Source organism: Pelophylax lessonae (genome assembly GCF_965119305.1).
Source record: "Pelophylax lessonae genome assembly, chromosome: 10".
In the NCBI taxonomy this organism is placed as follows: Eukaryota; Metazoa; Chordata; class Amphibia; order Anura; family Ranidae; genus Pelophylax; species Pelophylax lessonae.
The window spans coordinates 96,402,435-96,428,768 of record NC_138777.1 but is presented as its reverse complement, the minus strand read 5'-3'; the positions used below and the strand labels follow the sequence as shown (position 1 = coordinate 96,428,768).

General features: G+C 42.7%; 1 protein-coding gene across 1 annotated transcript in view; it reads right to left on the bottom strand.

Annotated features, from left to right (window-relative positions):
- TALDO1 (transaldolase 1) overlaps positions 1-25,962 on the bottom strand; it is a 41,048-nt gene extending 15,086 nt beyond the window's left edge. Inside the window, exons 1-4 of the mRNA XM_082271168.1 lie at positions 25,721-25,962; positions 8,187-8,310; positions 5,100-5,207; positions 1,833-1,964 (exon numbers count right to left, since the gene is read on the bottom strand). Coding sequence (XP_082127294.1) covers positions 1,833-1,964; positions 5,100-5,207; positions 8,187-8,310; positions 25,721-25,820 — 464 coding nt within the window. The 5' untranslated portion in view covers positions 25,821-25,962. The remainder of the gene's footprint in view (positions 1-1,832; positions 1,965-5,099; positions 5,208-8,186; positions 8,311-25,720) is intronic.
- Between the last annotated feature and the right edge of the window lie 372 nt (positions 25,963-26,334).

Here is a 26,334-nt window from a genome sequence, read left to right as displayed (position 1 = left end):
GAAATCTCTATTTGTTGGGGGGGGACATTAATTTTGTTTGGGTACAGTGTCACATGACCACGCAACTGTGTAAAGCAATGCCGAATCGCAAAAAATGGTCTGGTCATTAAGGGGGCAAATCCTTCCCGTCCAGAACTGGTTAATGTACTTGTTTTGCAAAAAAAAAAAGCTTTCCATTAATTCTGCAGTGGCTTACCCAACTCTTCATAGCGGTTTAAACACACTGCTCGATTACTTCTGCCTTACTTTCTGGTCAGACTTGAGGTCATGACAGGAAGGGGTTGACAACGAACACAAGAGAAGGGCACACCGACCTAATGCAATCCCATTAAAACATTAAAGGATAAAAAGTGACACTATAGTCACAAACGCATGTTGTAAATACCTATGTCAGAGCACAATGTAAACAAGTCGCCCCTAGGACTGCTGGAATACTCCAATGATGCAAGGCGTTTCAGCCTAGCCATCACAGTAGACACACCCTTCTCTTGTTTTCGTGTCTACTAGTACTTTTGGAAACCCATAGTCCTAGAGGACAGCAAGACTAGGTGTTGACAATGATTAAGACACTTTCTTGCCTAGAGCATAAAGCCCCTTTCACACAGGCGGACCGTTCAGATCCGCCTGTCCGTTTTTTGGCGGATCTGAACGGTCCCCCCATGCATTCCTATGGGGCATCGGATGTCAGCGGAGACATGTCCGCTGACATCCGACCCGATCCGTCAAATCTGGACGGATGGAAACCCTATTTTCCATCCGTCCAGCGGATCGGATGGGATCGGGTGAGAACGGACTGACGGTCCGTTGACATCCGATTTCCCCCATAGAGATGCATGGGGAACTGTCAGCTGTGTCTCCGCACACAGCGCGGAGACACATAGTCTGTGATCATAGTCGGCAGAATCCTCATTTGTTTCATCGGATGACTTTAGGTTGCGCAGTATTTCTCTGCTTGGTAATGTTTCCTGGTAACTCATTTTCATGAAAGAACTGGGTTCTGTAAAGTGTGTTCCTAATAGCCCCTGCAGCAGGTGGAGTGTTCATGCTCTTTAAAATATCTAGAATAGTGGTCTGTATTTGGTACCCACTGGAAAAGCGCAATGTCAACTATGGTAGGATCATAACCAAGCTTTGTTTGTACACATTTCGCCCACTAGGCATAGTTCTGTTATCTTGATTTTATTTGTAAAATTGGAAAAAAATTACCAGATATAAAACTAGGTACAAATGGTGAGAATATTCACACAAACACCCTGGGGTGCAAATAAAGTCAGGCCTACAACCCACCTATAGAAGATAAAAGTGCAAATATCTGAACTGTTGAGTGCTCAGGCACCCAAGTCCACTGGAGCAAATATGTAGCTAAGTAGCCTGCTTTGCAATCTAAGGGTCCTTTCACACGGGCGGTCCGGTCCCCGTATGTCCATTTTTCCTCCCATCCGTTTGCGGATGAAAAACTGACATACTGTGTCTATGGGATTGCAGAGGTTAGCAGATGACCATCCGCTGACATCCATTTTGCGTCCATTCCGTTCAGTTTTTTGAGACGGAAGAGAACTCTATTTTTCTTCAGTTTAAAAAACGGAACAGACGCAAAATTGGATGTCAGCGGATGTCATCCGCTAACGTCCGCAATCCCATAAACATACATTATGTCTGTTTTTCATCCACAAACGGATGGATGAAAAACAGACATACGGAACGGACCCTACAAAAGTGCATCCGTGTCAGTTTAAAAAAAAAAAAAAAGTGACTGAACGGACATAAAAAACCTGAACAGACCGTGTGAAAGGACCCTAAGGGATGAAATTACCAAGAAGAGAGAATCTTACTTTCCAGCTTGTATTCCCTCCCAGGTTGATGACAACTTGATCAAGATTCTGTCCTTGTCAATACCAGCTTCTTTGTAAAGAGCAATGATGCGCCTGGCACGTTCAATCATACCATCTTTGTCAAAAGACAATCTGCAGAACAAAAAAGAGAAAGTGGTATTATGTTCACAACATAGACAGTTATATTGAAATAGTAAGAATGGCTAAAATTAACTGAACGAAAAATTAGAATCCGTACCAAACCAAGCGCAGGATCACCTAAAGCTTCGTGTGTTGTAGATCACAAAATGCAAATTCTGCATATTTACCAAAGTTCAGTGACCCAGTCATTGGGAAACTAATTCCACACATGCAACGGTTCTTAAAGGTAGATCCTCTTGACAGAAGTCCAAACAAAATATATGTCCATGGTTAATCTCCACACAGCCCTCTGCACTGCCATAATATAGCTGAACATGAATTCTCCATCCAGCATCTCATCCATACAATCATGTTATTCAAGCACTTTCACATCCCCCTTTTAAGGCAGCCGACATCAGAGGCTAAGAATGCAATTACCATGCCTTCAGCTTGATTGACTGATCAGCAGTCCATGCTGGCCAATGTTTAAAGCTGAACTCCAAGCAGATATGGGAGATAATACATGCTTTTTAAAATTTTGCAAAGTATCTGAATCCGACTTGTGTAAGCCTCCTACAATCCCCTTTACAGCAGATTGGCTACTTGTGCCGATTGTCCCTCTGTCTGCAAACGGTGGTTTCAATGTTCCATGTGCCAACAAATGACATGCGGATAAAAGAGCTGCTCATCAGTCCGCTGCTTCTACTTTCATTGACTAGTCACAGGCTGGGGGAGTAACAAGACCATTAGGTGTTACTTGAACAGGAACTACATCTAACTTGACGAAAGCTGCAAGCAGGCAGCTCTTTATTGCATAAGATATATGCTATGCCTCTGCTGCAATACTATACACCTATCTGCTTGTAGTTTTCTATTGAATCTGCACATGCATAGCTAAGCATGTATTCCCGAAACATTGTGACTGCCGGAATGACTGACTCCCATGAAATTGCATGGGACATCATTCCCCACTAACCATTCAAGAGACTGAAAACCCAGGAAGATGACAGCTGTCAGCGAAGGATCTAATCGATGCATTGCTTAAAGATTGAGGTGAGTGTATTTCAGAGTCTAGTTCCACTTCAACTGCAGCAGAGAAAAATGCAGGTCTCCTGTCCTGCCAGACAGGGCTGTGCTGAGTTTCAGAGCTGAGAAAATATCAGGGCTGAATGGACAGAAATACAAATCTTTTTACAGGGGAAACAGTGTATATATATATATGTGTCACTGTAATTAATGGTTTGTCTGAAGCTTAGGCTTTAGGGCATGATGGTTTACCCAGAGATGCCAGCATATATTGATTTCTTCAAGACGAAGACAACAGTTTCCAGTTTTATAGTAGCCTGTCATTTGCTCCAGCATCCCTCAAGGGAATATCACCTGTCTTTCAAACAGTGAGTCACGGGATGGGGGTAGAAGGTGCTACAGCCTTAGCAAGGGAGGGGGAAGGTATTCCTTCAAAAATAAACCTTTTTTTCAGTTATATACCAAAATAAATAATAAGCACAAGTTATCGTTATGGACCTAAGCAGCTGATATATGAAGAGGTTGCTTGGTATAGTTCGATGAGAAGTCATGTATTTAAATTTGCAATAAAGAGGACTCTTTATAAATGGCCATAGATGGTGAGACCTCTCACTAAGGACAAGAGAAGTGTGTCCTTAAAAATCTCACACCCCAAATAGACTTGTTGTTAACCCCAATTCAACGGAGACTACCCGTGACGACAAAAATCGGTGCCAGTTCAAATTTTTTGCTAAAGTTAGAAAATGTGTACATGCAGTAAAGCATTTGTGGACATGCTAAACACGGTTAATGTCACACCTTAACTGCTGCAAGTGATGCTCCAATCTTAGAATGTTGTTTTATTGCAGTGCATATCGCCACCCTAGGACAAGAACTCAATTACATTCTATTTTGATAGGTGCCCCAACCTCTTGCAAGTAAATCGGTGTTATCTACTATAACTATACAGTCTGGAATGGATATTTGTAAGAACCAGAACATCCAATCTTAAAGTGACCCTGGTAATTTCTCGAGTAGCCCAAATGTAAAAGAAGCAAGCATGCTGTTCCTCCAGAACTGTGCATTGAAAAACCTCAGCTCCTCAGGCACTGCATGTATTTCATGGTCACATGGGTCAAATACATGCTCCCCTTGCCAGCCATTGTGGTTCCTTCAACTGGATGATGCATCCTATAGCTGCAGAAGAGCTGGCAGGAGGAATCACAGTGGCTATAGAGCGAGTAAATATTCTACACACAAAAATGTAAAATACATGCAACAGCTGGGAATTGAAGAGGCAACTTTGTAATTAACCAGCTGCTAGAAAGTATGTATATCCAAGTATTCTCAGGTGTGCTATTCGGTAAAAGTGACTGGTGAAAGGGTCACTTTAAACCCTTAATATAATATTACAGCTTCACTTCTTATAGGTGTTTGTTTACTTGTATGCTCCTCCTGCCAGAGAAGAAATGACTAATCCCCCCCAAGGCAGCCAGCCTACTGTATGTCCTGCCTGGGATCAGGACTGACACTATGGGCTACTGAAGGTGTTAAAATTGTCAAACAGATTTTCTTTAAACCGTCACTAAAAGGCAAAACCTTTAAGGGAGGTTTTGTAACCTGTCTTTCTTGCTTTTTGTGTCCCTTTGGGGAGATTTCCCTTCACATCCTGTCCATTAGCCAAAACAAGTAGCGAGAAGAAATCCCTCCAAACTGAGGGAATCAGTGTTTCATCAGATCTACTGACTCCATTGGAAGATTTTCACTCTAGTGTCATGTCAATGACAATCCCTTGCACTAAGTTTTGCCTTTATTTACTTTAATGTAATCCTGACAGCAACTTTTACTGAACAGTTTTAAAGTCTTGGAGCTGAGCTCAGGCAAGAGATGGTCTTCTAGCCTGAAAGATAATACAAATAAGTCCAAGAAGACCACAAAAAAAAAAAAAAAAAAAAAAAAAAAGTTTCAGATCAAGTTTTATAAAAGATCAAGTAGGGGTATAAAACTATTGTGTTTCCAAGTACCAAAAAAAAAAAAAGCAGAAGGTATTTATAGATTTTTTTCACAGCAATACAGAATGCATGTTATATATCCAGTGCATTATACAGAAGTGGCAACCTTCTGGATGAGTTAAAACCTTACCTGGCATCTACCTCTGTAGAAACCCGACCAGGAACCACCTTCAGGATTTCTATTCCAAATGACACAAAAAGCTTGTCCATGACATTGTTGATCTGTTCCTGTTCAGACCTAAAAAGGAAAACTGTTAAATAGAACTCTAAGCAGATTAAGTGAAGTTAATGCAGCTCTGAACTTGAAATACATCATTAAAGAGGAGCTCCAGTCATATTTGTAAAAATTAGAAGTCAGCAGCTACAAAAACTGCTATTTTTTCCACCGGGCCCTGGCACTTTAACCGTGGGCACCCAGCTGTGACAGCTTGCAGCCTCACAGCCTGCTGCCCACTGCACAAGCCACACAGTGCATTGTGAATGGTCCAGCAGTCTTCTGGGAGGTGGAGGGGGAGAACTCGCTTGGATTGCCTGTCAAAGCCAAGAACCCGCAACAAAGATTGCACATTTTTAAAGTTTCAAAATTTTTTTTTGCCTGTAAGTTAGTGAAAATGAAAATTCGAAAAGCTGCTTCCCATTTTATCTTTTTAAATGTTCTTTACCTTGTAATTTTTGGCGAGAGCTCTGCTTTGAGCAGTCGGATATCATTTGTTAGGGTGCCCTCTAGAGGTTAAAGTTACACAAAACCCATTCCTGCTCAGCCCATCTAAAGGCTTGATTCTAAAATGGACCTTTTGAATCTAGTGTGGAATAAATAGCTAACGGTTATGGATAATCCCTATATCAGAATGGCATGGGTATAGTTTGCCGACGTTTACCATTAAAGTATTTAGTACTTACAAGTATAACCATCTTTCCAGACAGAAACCATATGCCAGAGATCTAGGTTTGGTTACAGAACAGCAACTGAGCAACCAAATTCTCAAATGGAACTCATGTGCACTCCATGGGAGTAACCTTCAATACCATGTGGATTACAAGAGGGTACATCTCCAAAATGCACACTTTTCCTAATACAACTTCGCACAGCTGCACTTCTGCCACCGCCTACATGGCAACAGGGAATCTCCTTGAATATTCAAATAGATCTTCCATCAACAGCAGCAATCAGTGAATTGTCACAATGAAAATGGAGAAAATCAACCCTATTGTTTTTAATGCATACGCTTGTAATTTTAGCACAAAAGGATATAACAAAACTGATGGATTTTGCCATGAGTAGGAAATTAAAGAGGAGTGCTATACAATATTTTACTACTTTTAAATAGAAGGGTTACAACCTCTGCCAGGTTTGTATTGCTTTGTCCCAGATGAGGTAGTTTCCCTCCACATCCTGTCCCAAAGATCTAGGAAACTCTCAAAGAATGAAGAAATATCACATTGACAGCTGTTACCAAACAGGTGTCCCCATTGTAGAATTTCCCCACATTCCTGATCCTGCAGAACACCGTTTTGAATTCCAGGACAGACTTAAACGGGTTGTAAAGTCAGAAGGTTTTTTTTATATCTTAATGCATTAAGATAAATAGCCTTCCGTGTGCAGCAGCCCCTCTTGGCCCCCCTCAACACCTACCTGAAGTCCTTCACTTTCCAGCGATGGCCAGGAGTGTCTCAGCTGCCCATGATTCTCCCTCCAGATTGGCTGAGACACAGCAGCAGCACTATTGTCAAAGACAGCTAGCCAATCAGGAGAGAGGTGGTGGGGCTAGGGCTTTGCGTCTGATTGGACACAGGAAGCTGTCATTCGGCTCAAGTGCCCCCATAGCAAGCTGCTTGCTGTGGGGGACACTAAACAGGAGGGAGGGGCTAGGATCACAGAAGGGGGACCCGAGAACAGGAGGATCTGGGCTGCTCTGTGCAAATCCACTGTAATAGAGGTGGCAAGTATAACATGTTATTTTGATAGGGGAAAAAAACAAGATTTTACAATCGCTTTAAAGAGCCTGTAAAGGTTCACAAAAAAAAAAAAGCATGTTATACTTACCTGCAGCCCCGATACTCTTCTTGGGTCCCCCACCGGCTTTCATGCCCCCCCCCCCGCTCAGTGTCCCCCCTATAGCAAGCTGATTGCTATGGGAGCACTTGTACATGCTCGCTCCCGAGTCGCCTGTCTAAGACTGAGCACGACTCAGCCCCACCCCCCGCTGCTGTTTCCCAGCCAATTGGGGGGGAGCTTCACGTGCACGTCGCTGGCTCGGGATAAGGCTTAACTTCAGCCCTTAACCACTTTAATTATCTCAATAATCATCTTAATTACCAGCTGCCAGAACATTCATTTGTACAACAATGCTCAGGTGCATTGAACATACTTGAGGCATATATACCTGTGGAAACCTCCTCTGTGTATACAGCCAAAAAGGCCTGAGATTGTGCTGAGTGCTGCCATCTTTGATGTGATTTCAGCAGTCCCAGCAGATTCTGTATTCTTCACAAATCCCCCATTAGCTACATAAAATGTTACAGCATGTAGGAAGGGGTGGAGGGGTTGGGCCAGAACAGAGTAGTCACTCCCAGAAAGAGGGTTATGATGTATAAGGAGGGGACTATGTGAAACTGCACTGAGCTCATTTTGGAAAAACCCTAGAGCAGTTTGCATGCAAATTCAGCACGGCTGGGATCACCCACTCCTCCAGTCTGACTGCTACCTATCAAGAGATTTTAATATTTGCATAACCCCCTCCCAAGAGCCAATTCAATGCTTGCATCATGGCTTAGGGAGTTCTGATGCAAGATGCTGTGAAGTTGTCAGGAAGCCACATACAGCCACCCGCCGGGGCCTCCCACAAGCCATTACCTCCCTGCATAAAGTATTTCATAAAAAACGTTTTTTTTACCTACAAAAATAAAAAAAATGGCATTAGCATGTTGGGGGGCAGATACCAGCAGGGAAAGGAAAGAAACAAACTGATTAAAATCAGCTTTGAGAATGTTGTGTAAATATTATTGACACCATTGCCTACAACCTAGTAATACGAATACACAGTGTGCTATTGGAATACACTAGTAATTCTAACTACTACACAAATAAATTATATATTTAAAGGGGAAGGGCTGAATACATTTAGACAGGTGACTGCAAGATTAAAGAATACATTAACCAAAAGGGACACTGCTTTACATGACAAATTCTGGTCTTCAGCATTACATCTACATTTACCCGCCAAGCTTCTTCCCATACTGGATTGCATCTTCTACCAGATGTTTGTATGCTGGCATCTGGGCTGCTGCCAGGATCAGAGATGGGTTTGTAGTGGCATCCTGTGGCTTGTATTCTTCAATGGCTAAAAGATAAAATCATGCAATAAATTCTCATGCTCTCTGCAGACATCCAGTATAAAAATGACACCTAATATGCATATTAGAATTGTTTTAATGAATTACCTTCCAGCTTGCCTGATCACATTATCCCCTCTCTATAGTCCATTCACTCCCAAGGCACCGCAAAGACTATAGCCTGGTACACACAATGAGATCGTCTTTTTGCGTGCTAGTCTCCATATTAAAATAAGAGGTCACTAAAGTTACAAACATTCTCCTACGATGGAATAAAAATGTGGCAGTGGTGTAACGTACTGCATTTGTATTGTATTTTTGGACAAAATTTGTACTGATTAAACGAAAATAGTACAATCTGGTATCATACAAGAATAATTTTCCAATAGGACAAGCATGGAAATTCTCGTACGATACCAGATTGTGCGTTTTTCGCACGACCTGTCCTGATTGCCTCTCAAAAGCTCTATACTATCAGATTATCGTACGATCCTTTTGAAAGCAGAGTGCCAGAGGCTGTGTGGTTTCTACTGTGCGGTCTAGTCACAGGCTGAGGGAAAGTCCATGAAAGCCTGGTGTTCGATAAATGGAGTGATTGATCCTGGCAGTCGTTCAACTAGGAAGATGGATGACATCTTGCCGCAGAATAGAAGTACTGCTGTGAGCTGCTCCAGATATTTCAGTAAACGTTGCTTATTGATCATTTAATGGGCTGTCTTTTCATTTTTGCTGAAGTTCGGCTTTACATTTTGCCAGCCTGTACCAATCATTGGGCAAACTATCCTATCACAGCTAACAAGACTAAGGTGTCTTTCATATGGGTGGTCAGTAAAGTAGTTGAGCTGCACTTTTACTGCCCCTGAACACCCACTAAAGCCTACAATACAGCTGGAGGGGACTATTCACATGCTGTGGTCATGATGTTTTTGAGGTCGCGGCAAATTGAAAGGACAAGTTCACTTTTTGGAACAGGTTACATGTTCCACCTGTATTTATGGTGGAACATTTAATACGTTTCAGCTCCTGCCCCCTCTCGCCCTGATCCCCCTCAGTGTGAAAGCAGGCAGTGGGTTCTTCTCCCCACACCTGTCAACTCAAAAGCAGCGCAGCCGTGAGCGGCTTCGCCCACAAAATCGCATCGTTCATTCACAGTTTTCGGTGAATGAACTACAAGTACCGCCATCCACTGTGATAGATGGCTTGTAGTTCTGAATGAACTGCGGGGGCACTGATGAGCACATTTATAGTTAATTTACAAGCCCTGAAAAACGGACAACCTGTATTTGGAGGTACGAGCTGAAAGCTGCAGAGTGTCTGCAGAAGCCTGACTTTGCACCCCTTATCCACTGATCACAAGTGCAATTCTTTCCAGGCTCCTGCAGGGAAAAAAAAAATTCTGCAAATTATGCGCATTTGTGTACAAAAAAAAAAAAAAAAAAAAAAGTAAACGTATCTTAACATGGCATGTCGCGTTGACAGGCAGCAACAAATGCACCGGTTTGTCCTGAGAGCAGGGTGTATGTACTGCAATGCAGAGCCAAATAGGTTGGCTTGGTCATAGGGTCTATCAGAGACCAGCAACAGTTAGAAAATAATATTTAAGATGTAGAACATATTAGTTATCATTTAGATATATCCTATATCCATACTAGTTGCTTCCCATGTTTTTCAGAGTTAGACCACATGCATTGCAATGTCATCATTTTGTAGAATATGAGATTTCATTCTAATCCTTTCCAGAGCTGAGATTTTCCCTGGATAACCTGAAGGAATTAGGTGTGGACCTAGAGATACAAGAATGAATAAGCAAATAAAACGTTCGCCTCAGTCACAGTGACTATGCAGAACGCATTGCAGCGAAATGAGGAAAAGCCTTTTCAATTATAGCAGGAAGCCAAGAGTTTCCACACAGTGTTGCTTAAAGCATTACATAGTAAAGTCCTATCTTCCTCATATGTAAACAATCATGAAATGATTTGACCACAGAGCCTTTAGTCTCAAGGTCCTTGCTATGTTTGGGGAATGCAAGGTTGGCATACATTCTTCAGAACACGGACTAAACAAGGGACTGCAAGGTTTGGCAGTTCTATTCAGTATGGGAACTACAAAGAGGGATGTTTTTACAGCAATGGCAGTCTGGTGGACATTGTGAATTCTATTGTAAACACTCAAAGGCTCTAAATTCCAGATTAGCCCCAACAATAACAGCTTATTCACACCATAGCACGCATGTGAAGGTGCTGCCATGCGTTTAGTCTATGCTGCAACGCACTGTTAACATGCATTTCAGGTGCTTGTTATGAGCCCAATTTTCTTTTGGTTTAATTCAATGCTCTTACTGTGCACAGTGATGCATTTAATACATGAGCTTTTCTTTTTCAGAACACAAATGCAGCATATTGGTGTGAAATGAAGCCATGGGACACAAGGCTATTTCCTTCATCCTTGCATTAGGACAATAGGGAACACAAACCAACAATGTTGTAAATGAGCCTTTAATGTAGACTTAAAATCCAAGTACAAAAATGTTTATATTGCAGCTTATCAGTCGTAAGATGTGGTGAAGGTGTTTTCAATGTTCATGCTAACATTTTCAGCAAGTACAGAATACCTGGTTAAAGGATCATGGTATCACTGTGCTTGATTGGCCAGCAAACTCACCTGACCTAAACCCCATAGAGAATCTGTGAGGTATTCTCAAAAAGGAAGATGAGAGACACCAGACCCAACAATGCAGATGAGCTGAAAGCCACCTCAACAGTGCCACAGGCTGATCTCCATGCCACATGCATTGATGCAGTAATTCATGCAAAAGGAGCCCTGGCCAAGTATGTTGAGTGCATACTATACTGTACATTAGGGCTGAATGATATTTGATGTAACATTAAATATCATGCTGTGGGCGTGGGCGATAGTCACATCGCCGGATCATGCAATATTGGGGACTCAGTAAAGGTAGAATACAGCCCGACATCTGTCCCACATGTTAAGTCCGTCCTGCAGCTCTCCTGACTGAGCGGTGAGCAGCGCGCTGGGAGCAGCAGCACAGGGAATCAATCAGGCGTGCCTGCACACCTGATTGGTTCGCTGTGTCGCTACTCACGACGTGATTGGTTCGCTGTGCTGTGGGGCAGAAGTGTATTGTGGGGACTGGGAGTATGCTTCCGGTGCGAAGGAGCTGCCTGGTGGAGAGGACTACAACTCCCAGCGTCACCCCCACTTCCCGTGTTTCCGTCTGCCCCCAGCCAGAGAGATTCCCCCTCCCTCCGGGAGAACCGACTTCACAGCCCGATCATGAGAGAAACAGAAGAGGCGGAGGGAGCGCACGTGGGCCGAGGCTGCCAAGAAGGTACCAAATACGGAGGGGAGGAGACTGTACCATGTACACCAGGAAGAGGCGGGTATAAATATCGCAATATATATCATTGGGGAAAAAGTACCGCAATGTGATTTTTTTTTCCCAATATCGTGCAGCCCTACTGTACATGGACATACTTTTCAGTAAGCCAACATTTCTGTATTACAAATATTTTATTGGGCTGTAAGATTCTAATTTTGAGATATGGAATTTTGGGTTTTAACTAGCTGTAAGCCATAATCAAAATTAAAAGAAAAATGCTTGAAATATCACTGTAAGGCATCTACCTAAAATATACAAGTTTTTGAATTGAATTACTGAAATTTACTTTGTGATATTCAAATTTTAGGAGATTCACCTGTGGCACTGCGTAAATTGACGATGCTATATACAGTGGATATAAAGTCTATGCACCCCTGTTAAAATGTCAGGTTTCTGTGATGTAAAAAACGGAGACAAAATAATTTCAGAGCTTTTTCCACCTTTAGACCCCGTTCAGACAGGGGCGACACTACCTGGTGGGGCGACCTCAGTGCGACTTGCACGGACTTCATATCATTGAAGTCAATGCAAGTCTCCTCCAGGTCGCCCCAAAGTAGTACAGGACCCTTTTTCTAAGTCGGAGCGACTTGCGTAGCTCCTATTAGAACGGGTCCTGTACTATTCAATGGCGAGCAACCCACCGCACAAGTCGCGCTAGTGTGAATGGGGTCTTAATGTGACCTATAAACTGTACAACTCAATTGAAAAAACAAACTAAAATAATGTGGTTGCTTAAGTGTGCACACCCTCTTATAACTGGGGATGTAGCGGTGTTCAGAATTAAGCAATCACAGTCAAACTCATGTTAAATAGGAGTCAGTACACACCGGTCATCTTAACGTGCCTTTGATTAACCCCAAATAAAGTTCAGCTGTTCTAGTAGGTCTTCCCTGACATTTTCTTAGTCGCATCCTACAGCAAAAGCCATTGTCCGCAGAGAGCTTACAAAGCATCAGAGGGATCTCACATTGTTCAAAGGTGAAGGGTGTCAGGAGAAGGGTACAAAAGAATTTCCAAGACATTCGATATACCATGGAATACAGGGAGGACAGTCAACAAGTGGAGAAAATGTGGCACAACAGTGACATTACCAAGAAAAGGACATCCCTCTAAAATTGATAAGACGAGAAGAAAACTGATCAGGGAGGCTGCCAAGATGCCTACAGCAACCATAAAGGAGCGGCAGGAATATCAGGAAAGTACGGGCTATGTGGTACATGTGACAACAATCTCCTGTATTCTTTATATGTCTGAGCTATGGGGTAGAGTGGCAAGACAGAAGCTTTTTCTTAAGAAAAACATCCAAGCCTGGCTAATTTTTGCAAAAACACATCTAAAGTCTCCGAAAAGCATGGGGAAAAATGTGTTATGGTCTGATGAAACCAAGGTTGAACTTTTTGGCCATGATTCTAAAAAAAATATATGTTTGGCGCAAAAACACTAAAACTAGAGGAAACAATAAAACTTGAGGAAAGGCGGTTTAACCTTAAAATACACAGGGGGTTCTTCACTGTAAGAGCAGTAAGGATGTGGAATTCTCTTCCGCAAACAGTCGTATCAGCAGGGAGCATCGATAGTTTAAAAAAACTATTAGATGGGCACCTTAAAGACCACAACATACAGGGGTATACAATGTACGGTTAACAGCAAACACACACATCATAGGTTTCAACTGGATGGACTGGTGTCTTTTTTCAACCTCACTATGTAACTGTACATCACCAAAAGAACACCATACCCACAGTGAAGCGTGGTGGTGGCAGCATCATGCTTTGGGGCTGTTTTTCTTCCACTAAACTGGGGCCTTAGTCAAGGTAGAGGGAATTATGAACAGTTCCAAACACTAGTCAATATTGACACAAAACCTTCAGGCTTCTACTAGAAAGCTGAACATGAAGAGGAACTTCATCTTTCAGCATGATGACCCAAAGCATACATCCAAAGGAATGGCTTCACCAGAAGATTTTTTTAATTTTGGAATGGCCCAGCCAGAGCCCAGACTTGAATCGGATTAAAAATCTGTGGGGTGATCTGATAAGGGGTAGGCACAAGAGATGTCTTTGCAATCAGATTTGGAGTGTTTTTACAAAGAAGAGTGGGCAAGTCAAGATGTGCCATGCTGATAAGACTCCTACCCAAAAAGACGAAGTGCTGTAATAAAATCAAAAGGTGCTTTAACAAAGTATTAATTAGGGGTGTGCACACTTATGCAACCATATTATATTATTTTTGCACAGAATGCATTAGGGTAAAAAAACCTTAAGCCTTTAGAACCACTTTAAATATATTTTAAAAGACCTGCCAATCTATAGGTATCTACAATATTGCAAACAGAACTTTAATTTTCATCATCGATGTTTCCACATTCTTTGATGCAAGCAATTGCTAAACAATGTGGGTAGAGTAAACCAGTTTAGTAATTAGATGAACATCCCTCAAAACAAGGAACTTTGAATTGGGAAATAAGAGCACTGCCCATGACTTCGAGGTCCTTTCTGCCTTTTATTTTGACATGTAAATTATTACACATACTAAAGAATTAGTCAGTGTACTTTAGGCCCCTTTCACACTATTGCAACGCAATTTTGCCGCAATTTCGCGGCGCGATTTTTGCCGCGATTTTGAAAGCATGGGCAAGGCTATATGCCTCAAAATGCATTAAAATCGTGGCAAAGTAGTGCAGGAACTACTTTGAAGTCGGTGCGACTTCAAAACGCACTGATATGAATGGGGCTCATTGAAAATAATGGAAAACGACTTGTCATGCGATTTTGCGGTCCAAAATCGCGGGACAAGTCGCACTAGTGTGAATGGGGCCTAAAGTGGAACTTAAAAAAAAAAAAAAAAAATGAACAGGCAGGGTTTAATGTAGAAGAGACATACTACTGTATTAGCCGTTGTATGGGACAGCAAATACAATTTTCAAGTTAAAACATATGGAGAGTGTAGCCCAAAACCTATAAAAACTACCCCCATTCCTAAGCAGCCCAAGAAATAATGTATGTACCGTAGCGGAGTATAACATCATGTGAGGACTACTTTACACGACCCAAAACTAACGTCCCTAATCTCTCAACCTGCTGGATGTGCGGTAATGTATGTAGCGGAGTAAAAAATGAGAGGACTACTGTACTTTACATAGCCAAAAACGAACGTCCCTATTAATCGCTCAACGCACTGGATATGCGGTAATACTGTATGTACCGCAGCTTCGGCTACATAAAGTATACCGCGCTGAGCCAATCATGGTGAGCGATGTATTCCATTATTGAATACAAAGCCGGTTAGGATTGGTGGAGTCAGAGGCGGGCTGAGGATGTTACTCTCTGACTAAGCCAATCCGAGTTGGCTTTGTATTCATTAATAGAACACATTGCTCGCCGTGATTGGTTCAGTGCGGTATACTGTATGTAGCCGAAGCTACGGTACATACAGTATTACCCCATATCCAGCGCGTTGAGCGATTAATAGGGACGTTTATTTTGGGCCAAGTACAGTAGTCCTCATTTTTTTACTCTACTACGGTACATACATCACTGCACATCCAGCAGGTTGAGAGATTAATAAGATGTTTGTTTTGGCCACGTAAAGTAGTCCTCACATTTTATACTCCACGTATAAGATAACCCCCCTATTACTGGGGGATGTTTTAAGTGGTCTTAAACGCCGGAATTACGGTAGGTCTCTTCTGCATTAAAGTTTTTTACCTGCCTGTCTGCACCGTACACTGAACTGCACACATGTACGAGGGACTTAAATTCAACCTAGCCAATCAAAAACGTCCAAAGATCAAAACCTGGAAGGAGACACGCTAAAGGGGTTAGCTGGTGAAGGAGCTCTGGGACACCGCAGCACTGGAGTGGAGTGGAGGCGATTATAGTTCCACTTTAATTGCAGAAATTCAAGACTTAAAGGATAGGTTCAGCTTCATGAGCATGTTGCACTCAAATTTAGGGTATAACATGTAACATACTTCTATGCACCCGCCTCCTGCTGCCAGCGCTCCCCTCTGACAGAGGATCTTCTCGCCACACTGGGTTTTTAAATACCGCAGTGCTGTGCAGATCTCCACCCACATGTATTCACAGAGATCAGTAAAAGAAATACCTACAAGTACTGTCTGCCATCGCTGCAGACAGTTGTAGTTTGAATGAACTACAAGCGTGCTGAGAAGCGCACTCACAGAACATTCATTCTTCCTCCAATTTTGTAAACTAATGCCTGCATGGACAAAGCGAGGGGGAAGACTGCAGGAGCCTGACCCACCCTCTACTTGATCGTGGGTACAATGTTCTGCAGGCTCCAGTAAAAAAAAAAAAAATGCACATTTTTACTTGCAAAATATGTGCATTTATTTTTTTAAAAGTGAACTTCGCCTTTAAAGGTTTGTGCATTTATATACGAAAGGATTCCAAAATCTACTTGGAACATCCAAGAGCCTCATCTTTGGCAAGTTGGTGCCCCGAGTTCCTTGTGCTAACCATGTAAACTTTACGGTTCGTAAATGGAAAATGGAGTTAAAAAAATGGAAATGGCAGTTGGAAATTTAAATGAAGAGCCTAACTGACAACGCATACCAGGAATGCAGAATAAAAAAAATACGTTCAAAATTTGTTACAGGTATCCAGCATAATTACCATCTATCTCAGTGGTGTTTAAACTGTGGTCCTTTGCTTTCCTTTATCCTACCCCTGGGGCCGTATTCCTTCCACTGACGCAAGGGTACCATATATTCTACTGTCATCAACAGAGGGGTTTCAATTCCCCCACTGAAATAATGGGGCACTCTTCCTCCCACTGACACCTATGATAGGTCACCAGTCCTCCACTAATACCAATTATAGGGGCATTCTACCACCTGCCCCATACCACAGGTGCTATTTTTTTTTCTCTTACACAGACTACCAAGCCTAAGGAATTGTTTTCTCCTGCGGACACTGGAACATTTTCTTATCCCACTGACTACAATCTGTCCCTCTAAAATCTGAAGGACAGTAAACCTGCCCTTTGTTTAGAAAGTTTGGAGACCCCTGATCTAGCTAAGTGCCGGTTCACAGTCTTCCGACTTGTCAGGCGACTTGGTCGCCTGACAGTAGTGGTCCATGCTGTGCAATGGTTCCCGTTCTAATAGGAGCGACTCAAGACGATTCGACTTAGAAAAAGGTTCCTGCACCATTTTTTTGCAAAGTCGGAGCGACATGCATTGACTTCCATTATGTGAAGTCGTTGCAAGCCGCGCCGAAGTCGCAATGCACGGGCGACGGCATTAGTCGCCCGAAGTCGTGTCGTATCAGTGTGAAATGACACTAATGCCCCGTACACACGTACCGATTGTCGGCCGAACGATCGGCCGTCTTTTGTCCAGGGCTGTCGTGTCTGTTGAAAACTGCACACGAATTTTGTCGGCCAACAACAGCCGACTGCAGAAGTGATGTCATGTGATGGTTAACTTTCCGTGTGTTTTTTCTTTTCTGAGCATGCCCAGTCTTGCAAATCTGCTGATTGTCGGCCGAAATCTGTACTGACTGGCCAACAATCGGCCGTTCTGTTGTCAGTGTACAAAAATTTTAATGCCTGCACGACAGATTCTTTTCGGCCGAAAGTGCGCTGTCGGTTGTCGGAAGCATCATACTAACAAGCCTACAATCGGCCGTTGGCCGAATATTTACGGCCGACAATCGGTACGTGTGTACGGGGCATTAGAGTCTACATCCTTCACTATGTTTGAAGACACCATTCTAGTCTACACCAAGGTTCTCTGTATTGGTGGGGACATCAGCAGTTCCAACTAATCCGAAAGAAAAGGCTTTTCATGTGACAAGCAGCTGACAGAAATCACTAGAACATCCATTATGTGTAGTGCTTACTGAAAATGTGTAGTGCTTACTGAAAATGTAAATCCTCGCAGCAGGAATCAATTAGTATATTGATATTAAAACACAGCCTAGATCCAACGGAAAGGCTACAGAAGGAGTTGGCAAAGTTCTAATACCCCCACTTGGAATGCAGAGATCCCAGGATGGGAACACATTTTATTACTGAATGGTAAATTACATTTTAAAGACCAGTGCCATTAGCAATGGGGATCTTTTGTGTTCGATAAGGAAGTAGACCAAATAGGAAATTAATCCATCTGGGAAGGCTATTTTTTGTCCCCATTATTTAGCATTTTGTGACACACTACATCTGAAAAGTTAAAAACTAGAATAACCAAGGTTCTGCACCTGTGCCAAAAGGAGGCATAACCCAGGGACGGACAAATCCCAGGAACCAGGTAGCCAATGCACAGCATTAAAAACACAGCAGACCGTTCTCTCAGCGATCATGTGTTCTTCCTATTTAGGAATACAGGCTCGTGTTGATTTTCCATAAGGCAATCCCCACCCCAGTTAGAAAACACCCACTAGGCATACACTTAACCCTCTCATCACCCCTGGGTTAACCCCTTCCCTGCCAGTGTCAGTACAGTAACCGTGCATATTTTTAGCACAGATTACTGTAGTAATGTCACTGGTCCCCCCCTCCCCCCCAAAGTGTCAGTGTCTGTCCGCCGCAACGTCACAGTCCCACAAAAAAAAAAAAAAGCTGATTGCCGCCATTACGAGTAAAAACAATAAGGACATAAACCTTTCCCCTAGTTTGTAGATGAGATAACTTTTGCACAAGCCAATCAAAATACGCTTATTGTGATTTTTTTTTTTTAATGAAAAATATGTAGCAGAATACAAATTAGCCTAAGATGAAAAAATTGGGAATGTTCTATAGCAGAAAGTGCATTTTTTTTTTTCTTCAGAATTGCCACTGTTTACAGCGAAAAAAAATTTAAATCATAGAGGCGTTCATATACCACCAAAAGGTGGGTACAGCTTCGCAGGACCGCACAATTGTCCGTTAAACAGAGCTGAATCTAAAAAAAAAATGGCCTGGTCATTTAGGGGGAAAACCTTCCGGTCCGGAAGTGGTTAAAGAAGAACATAACGGCATCATTATTACTCAGCATAAACTTTTATTCACCAGCCACCTACACAATTTTCTACATTATATTTGAAGAATTCATTGCTTGCAAAGCTTTAGTCAATGTACTGTATTAGATATTCAAACAATACTACTTCCAAAAGTTTGCACCTTTATTTACCAAACTTTGTATTGCCACTCCCTGTCTTCACCAGGTTAGCTGAGGTAAAATGATGAAGCCCAATAGAGGCGGGTAAGAACACCGATTACTGATAAGGCGCCCTGGGTTTAGATGGATTAAGGCTCCGTTTCCACTATTGCGACTTGACACATGTCAAGTCGCACAGCAAGTCAAAAGCCATTAATTTCAATTTGGCCTGTTCTAACTGCTGCGACTTGAGTCGCAGCGACTTGAAAGATAGTTTTTGCACTACTTTTGGGCCGACTTCAGTGTGACTTGTCCCTCATAGAAGGAAGCTGCAAACAAGTCACACTACAAAGTTACGCTACAAGTAGCGCGACTTTGTAGCCGCAATAGTGGAAACGTAGCCTAAAGGAGGTCTAAAGTCATGATATACCATAATGTGTGATAAAAGCAGCACAGTAGAATAAAAACAGTTTATTATAAGAAAAAACAAAAGGCAAAAATGTTCCCCACATTTTGGATAGAGTAACAAAGGTATAACCCCTGTTAGTTTTGTGCCATCTGTGCCCCATTGGGGAGATTTCCCCTCACATCCTCTCCCATAGACAAAACAGAAAGCAGGGTGGATAAAAATCAAAGATTAAAAAAAAAAAAAGAAAATCTGTTTTTACTTTAAATCGGATTTTTGATTTTTATCAAATTTATTTTGATTGAATGCTTTTGGAGTAAAAATCTATTTAAAGATAGTTTTCTATAAAATACATTAATAATTTAGATTATTCAGCATGAAATGGAGCTTAGTTTTGCTGCATGAGGCTGTATATTATGCAATATATACATGTTTGGTAAACTCATTCAATTACTCCAAGCTCTGCAAGCTGAGATAACATTCATGCATTCACTTAATTTCACACTACCAGCAAGAATAAGTCCTTACATTTAAAGAGCACCTGTCCTTGTGTCACTGCCGCATCACCAGCCATCCCAATAAAGTGAATAGGACTGTCTGAGTGCCGGTTCACATTTGTGCGATGCGGGAAGGCTGCTAATTCGCAGCCTGTTCCCGCATCGCAAACGCACCCCTGGCAGTTCACACTGCCATATGCGATACGCTGGGGGTGTCAATGAGATGTTAACGACACCCCCAGTTTGATTGCATCTTTACAGTTCGCACAGGATCAGATCGCACAAGTGTGAACCACTGTGCGATCCAATCCTGATGCGGCTGCAAAAAAGGGTCCTGTGCGTGTTTGCTGCGGGTGCGGTGCGAATTTAGCCATACAGAGTGTATGGCTGAACTTGCACTGCACAGCCGATCGCATATAATGAAGGAGCAGTGCGCTCCGATATTTCATGCGATCGTCGCAGCCGCACATATGTGAACCGGCACTGAGTCAACAGCAGGTCAGAGGAGCTGCTGGGGGACAGAGATGAAAGTTGCTCTTTAAAAATGATTAATTAAATCAAGTTGCTTTAAATCAAGCCTTTTTACTAGTGATTTAAATCTACTTGATTTAATTTCAATACTCCCTGACAGAAAGTGTCCCTGGTTGTCGCTAGGGTCACAAGAACTAGTGTCCCCATTGGAAGATTTCCCATCTATTCCTGTTCTGGTGACAACCCAAAATTGGGGGGGGGGGGGGGGGGGGGACAAGGACTATGTACAAGGCAAATCCACCTTTGAGAACTTTCCAGTTATTTGCCCACAAATGTGAAAATCCTTCAAAGGTATCAAGTATCCCCCGCTGTCAAACGTTGGGGAAGAACGGTAGCTTAGGTGGGGTACACAAAGAAAATGGGGCTTTTAATAAAGTGGTTGTATACCCCCCTGTAATGTTTGTACCTATAGGTAAGCCTATAACAAGGCTTACCTATAAGTGCTGTAAATATTTCCTTTAGGAGATCTTACATTGCATGAAGCTGACGTCGTCATAGGTGCATGCGCTGTGAAGGAATGGCCGCCAGTGCCGTTTCTTCAGAGCCCTATGCCGTGAACGGCAGCTACCGCATGCATGCGCGGGAGTGACATCACGCAGCTCCGGCCAGTAGCACAGCCGGAGTCCGTGGACGCAATCGGAAGATGGGGGGGGGGGGGGTGGACGATGTGGGCTTTGTTTGCAAGTGTCAGATAATGTGCTAGTATACTAGCACATTATGCATTTACTTTGCAGGTAACCAAAAAGAAAAAAAAAATCAAGTTTTACTTCCTCTTTAATTAAATTATTCTTCAAAAAAGTTGTATATTCTGTTCCAAGTGTCTTTTCCAAACAAACTAGCACTACTCCCTAAAGTATGCTTCAATGTAAGTATCTCCATACAGAAATGGATTTTTGAAGCGTTGGCAATTTTAGGACATTACTTCAATTAGAAATTTATGGCAAAATGAAGAAGTGATCTAATGTATAAAAGCGGGAGGACATGGAGGTGTTCTCCTGATAAAGGGTGCGGTTATGAATAATGATTACTACTGGTTGGCTGCACAAGAATGGGGTGTTAGCTTAGCCTAATGCCGCTATGGAAGAGTTGGGACCCAAAAAGCCTGAATAGGACAAGATTTCCTTTACAGCTCTAGTGTGAGAAAGGGCTGGTAGAAGCCAACTGATTACATAACATTAGAAAACTGCTGTGTTCAGTATATGCTGTATATCAGATATATCGCACCCTGGGATGCCATTCAATCGTAGGATATATTTCTAACAATGTGCAAAAGTAGCATTTTCAGAATTGAATTCTGTGTTAACCATGGCCTCCCATTAAATATACACTTGGTTTAGGTGTTTGTGATATTAAAGGCAATATACCGTATATTTTTAACATCTTATACCTACCTGCGCTGTGCAGTGGTTTTGCACAGAGCAGCCTCAATCCCCCTCTTCTCAGGTCCCCCACTGGCACTCCTGGCCCCTCCGTGCTGCCGAGTGCCCCCACAGCAACTTAGAATTGGGGCCCCCAAACAGCCTCACTCTCGAGCCACTGCTTTGTGCGTCCACTCAGAGCCATGGCTCAGCTCCGCCACCTCTCCTCATTAGCTTACTAGCTGTGATTGACCACAGTGGGAGCCATCAACTCAGCCAATGAGAGAGAGAGTCCCCAGAGAGCCGAGGCTCTCATGCACATTGCTGAATCATAGGCGTGCGCAGGGGGTGTGCCAGATGTGCCTGGGCACACCCTAATCACTACGCTGGAGGATGGAGAGTGGGGAAAGGGGCTAGTAAATAAGTAATTTACTGGTGCCTTCCTTTTTCAAATGAACATTGTGAACACAACTAGGTTTACTATGCTTCAGTTTGTGAAGAACAGGAGGCCACTCAGCACAAAGCACTTACCATTCATCCACTGTCCAGTGCAGCTGAGGCTGCAGAGAAAGGCATGCGTGTTTGAGCTTTGGGGTGCACACTCTAATGCAATAGGCTGCGCACACCTCACACCTCACACCTATGCGCTGAATCATGATGGGGATCAAGTGTTACAGGCGCTGGGGAACTGCTGCAAAGTTTTTTTTTTTACCTTATTGGAATAAAATGCGTTAAGGTAAAAAACCTTCTGCCTTTAGAACCACTTTAAATTTTCTCTTGCTACCCCTGTAAAATCCTACAAAGATATGCTGACCCTGCCAATGACAGGAATGCTTATGTGGCAATGATGCTGCATTACTCCTTAATTCACAGCAGAGTTGTCACTCATGTAGGATGGGTCTATTGTACTGCAGTGGGTGTCATTATCAGCATGGTCACTGCTCATCCAAAATCCTGTGGCTTGCTAATCACATGTTGCATGTCATAGTCCTGCCTGTTGCTTCCCACATTGGCAGCACTGCTAAATGCATATAAACTCATGCAAACGCACCAGAATGCACATTCCTCTGAATGAAAACTTTTTTTTAAGGGTCAAAAAAATGCTGTGAAACGCATCAAAAAGGCATGTAAATGCATAGGCAAAAACTCATCCAGAGCCAGATAGTGTGTGAAAGGCCCTCAGTCAGGGAAGGTAATGGAAGGGTTTCATTGTTTGAGCTTGTGTATCATAACTAGACTAGGACTTGACTATCATAGCAGAGTCTTCGTATTTTGACTTCAGTACCTATTGGAATATGCAGATCAGATCCTCAGAGTAAAATCAGAACGAATCTACATGTTTGCTCTAGATACTGGATCAGCATGACAGCCAAGATACTACTTTGGAAGGTTTTTACCTTAATGCAGAGAACATATGGAGGGTAAAAAACCTTTTGAGTTTAGAACCACTTTAAATGTCCCACTAGAGGAAAGGAAGAATAAACGTACAGATGTAAATGACTGTTACATGCCATTTGTACACTGATCTTCCTGCCAGGCGGATCCTGCAGAGATCAATAATTTAATCACAGCAGTGTGTATGAGCTCTCAGGCTCCAATCAAATCAGGCGTGTCCGGTCTGTTCAACATCGTAGTACAAAGGCCTGTCTAATCGGATACAAGTGAAAGCGTTGTTTAGCTTTGACCTCGTATGATGTGGTTTGTGGTAAATCTAACAGAAAATTGAACATGTATGGCTAGCCTTAGAAATAGGAGAATAATCTACACAATCCATTCAATTTGTACCCAATCATGCAGGTCCTTGAATTACACAGCTGATGAAAGATCTAAAGAAAATCGTACAGATTGTATAGTGTATGGCCAGCTTTACATTGAGTTTTTGATTAGATCTACCTGAAATTCTGCCCCATGTAAAGTGGCACTGTATCCATTTACTTATCTAAATCTGGCCATACATTATGCAATATTCTTATTCCTTTAGGGTGCATCTGATTGCATACAAATTCAAAGGGTTTAAAGGAATTGTAAAGTCAGAAAGGTTTTTGTTATCTTAATGAATTCTATGCCTGAAGATAAAAATACCTGTGTGCAGCAGCCCCCCTAATACTTACCTGAGCCTGTCTTTATCCAGAGTTGTTGTAGAGTGTCTAAGCTGCCTGGGACCCCCCCTCATTGGCTGAGACAGCAGCGCTGCATGAATGCGACAGCTGTCAATCAAAATCATTTAGCCAATCAGGAAAGAAGGAGGGGGGCAGTGCTGCAGATCTGTGAATGGACATAGGGCGTTGTGACTCGACTGCCCCCATAGCAGGCTGCTTGGGGGGGGGGGGGGGACAGAGCAAGTATAACAATGTATCTAAAACCCCAAAAAAAAAACCACACACTTTACAATCACTTTAAGATTGACCTCACATTATATGGTTTTGATAAATGTGAAGGAAAATTGTATAATGTATGGCCAGCCTAAGTGCACACACTGTATGGTCCCCACATGATCTTTTACACAGCGCTGATATTAGTCTTTTATTATAGTCCTTTAACTACTTCCAGACCGCCCGCCACAATTTTACTGCAGCAGGCAGCCCCTCCTGCGTGAACTGATGTACCTCTACGTCGGCCGTGCGCCTGCAGCTAGGGGGCGAGCGTGCAGGACTCCGATGGACGGGGCAGGCGGATCCGACTGCCGCCGGCCACCCACGATCGCTCCCAACAGAGGACAGTCAGCTATTCTATATAGGATCACAGGTCTCTATGATCATTTCACAAGACCAACCCCCATATAGTTAGAATCACTCCCCTAGGCTCACATTTAACCCCTTGATCACCCATAGTATTAACCCCTGCCAGTGTCATTAGTACAGTAACAGGGCATATTTTTAGCACTGATTACTGTATTAATGTCACTGGTCCCCCCAAAAGTGTCAGGGGTCCAATCTGTCTGCCGCAATCCGACAAAAGCGCAGATTGCCGCCATTACTAGTAAAAAAAAATAAATAAATAAATAAAAATGACAAATCTTTCCCGTAGTTAGTAGATGCAATAACTTTTGCGCAAACCAATCAAAATACGCTTATTGCGATTTTTTTTTTACCAAAACATGTAGCAGAAAACAAATTGGCCTAAAATGTTAAAAAAAAAAATCAAAATTTTTTAATTTTTTTTGGGAATGTTATATATCAGAATATGAAAAATAGTTTATTTTTTCAGAATTGTCACTTTTTTTGTTTATAGCGCATAAAAAAAAAAAAAAAAAAAAAAAAAAAAAAAAAAAAAAAAAAATCGCAGAGGTGATCAAATACCACCAAAAGAAAGTTCTATTCGTGGGGAAAAAAAAGACATCAATTGAATTTGGGTAAAGCGTCACATGACCGCACAATTGTCCATTAAAGTAACGCAGTGCCGTATCGCAAAAAATAGCCTGGTCATTAAGGGGGCAAATCCTTCCGGTCCAGAAGTGGTTAAAAGAACCCAATGAGCAGCTCCAAAATGCAGCCGCTGTCTTTGTAACTCTGCCATGAGCTGAACAAATTGTACTCCGCATAAGATGGATTTCTCTAACAGCGGTCATACAACAGATCAACTTCATATAAGATCCTAGGAATAGATCTCCCATCTGATCAGAAGATCATTTCATGCACCATACACTCATCAATCACAAACTATATACTTTTCTACAATCAGACTTCCTGTCAAAACCAATCAGAACAATTTCAATTCAATTTGCCTAAAATCAATCAACACATCCCATGCAATTCGTAAAGACTGGTGCAGGTTTGGCGTGCGTTCCCCCGCCGTGTCCTGGTCATAATTCATGGATCAGAACATCCAATTCTGTGAAGAACAGTTCTCTGTGTATGGCCATCATATATATGGGTGCCCATACATGATACAATCTGATTGTACAATCTGCGTTAGATCTACCATCAGCTATATACTACAAGTACCTATCTGATTGGATGCATGGTTTAGGTCCATGTATAGGAGATTGTATAGTGTGTGGTCAGTAGGCTATGGATATAGAATCCATACAGTGAGCGGTCATGTGACCCCCCTATCACACATACGGGTTACACAGCCCCCAGGTAGCACACAGGTGGGATGCACACATCACATGGAGGTCTCACCATTGAAGTCTCCGGTATCAGCCACCACCACCGTGTACTTCTTCAGCTGCTCCAGCGCGGACTCCTCCATCTTCTGCTTCTTCACTTCACAGTTGGACATAACAGGGGTCTGAATGGGGCCAGCGGCTCCTATATATGCCTGCGGGTAGCCGGGGGGCGCGTATCAGTCCGTCCAATGGGAATGAAGGGATGGGGGTGGCAAGCGCGCGACACAAACCACGCGAGGAAGACACTCAAGACAGAGCGAGCAGCGGCGTCACGACCAACCAATCATTGACCAGTACAGGGGAGCGCATGTTCCGAGCACGCCCACTCACCTGCGGGGCGTGAGGAGGAGGCGCTGTAAAAGACAGGAAATAAGGGACGGGCGCACGGACCAATGAAAAGAAAGTGGCTGATAACACGGGCCAATGAGCAGATTTTGACAGATAACATGGGCCAATGAGAAGAAAGTGACTGATAACACGGGCCAATGAGCAGATTTTGTCAGATAACACGGGCCAATGAGAAGAAAGTGTCTGATAACACGGGCAAATGAGCAGGCATTGACAGATAACACGGGTCCATGAAAAGAAAGTGGCTGATAGCAGGGGCCAATGAGCAGGCATTGACAG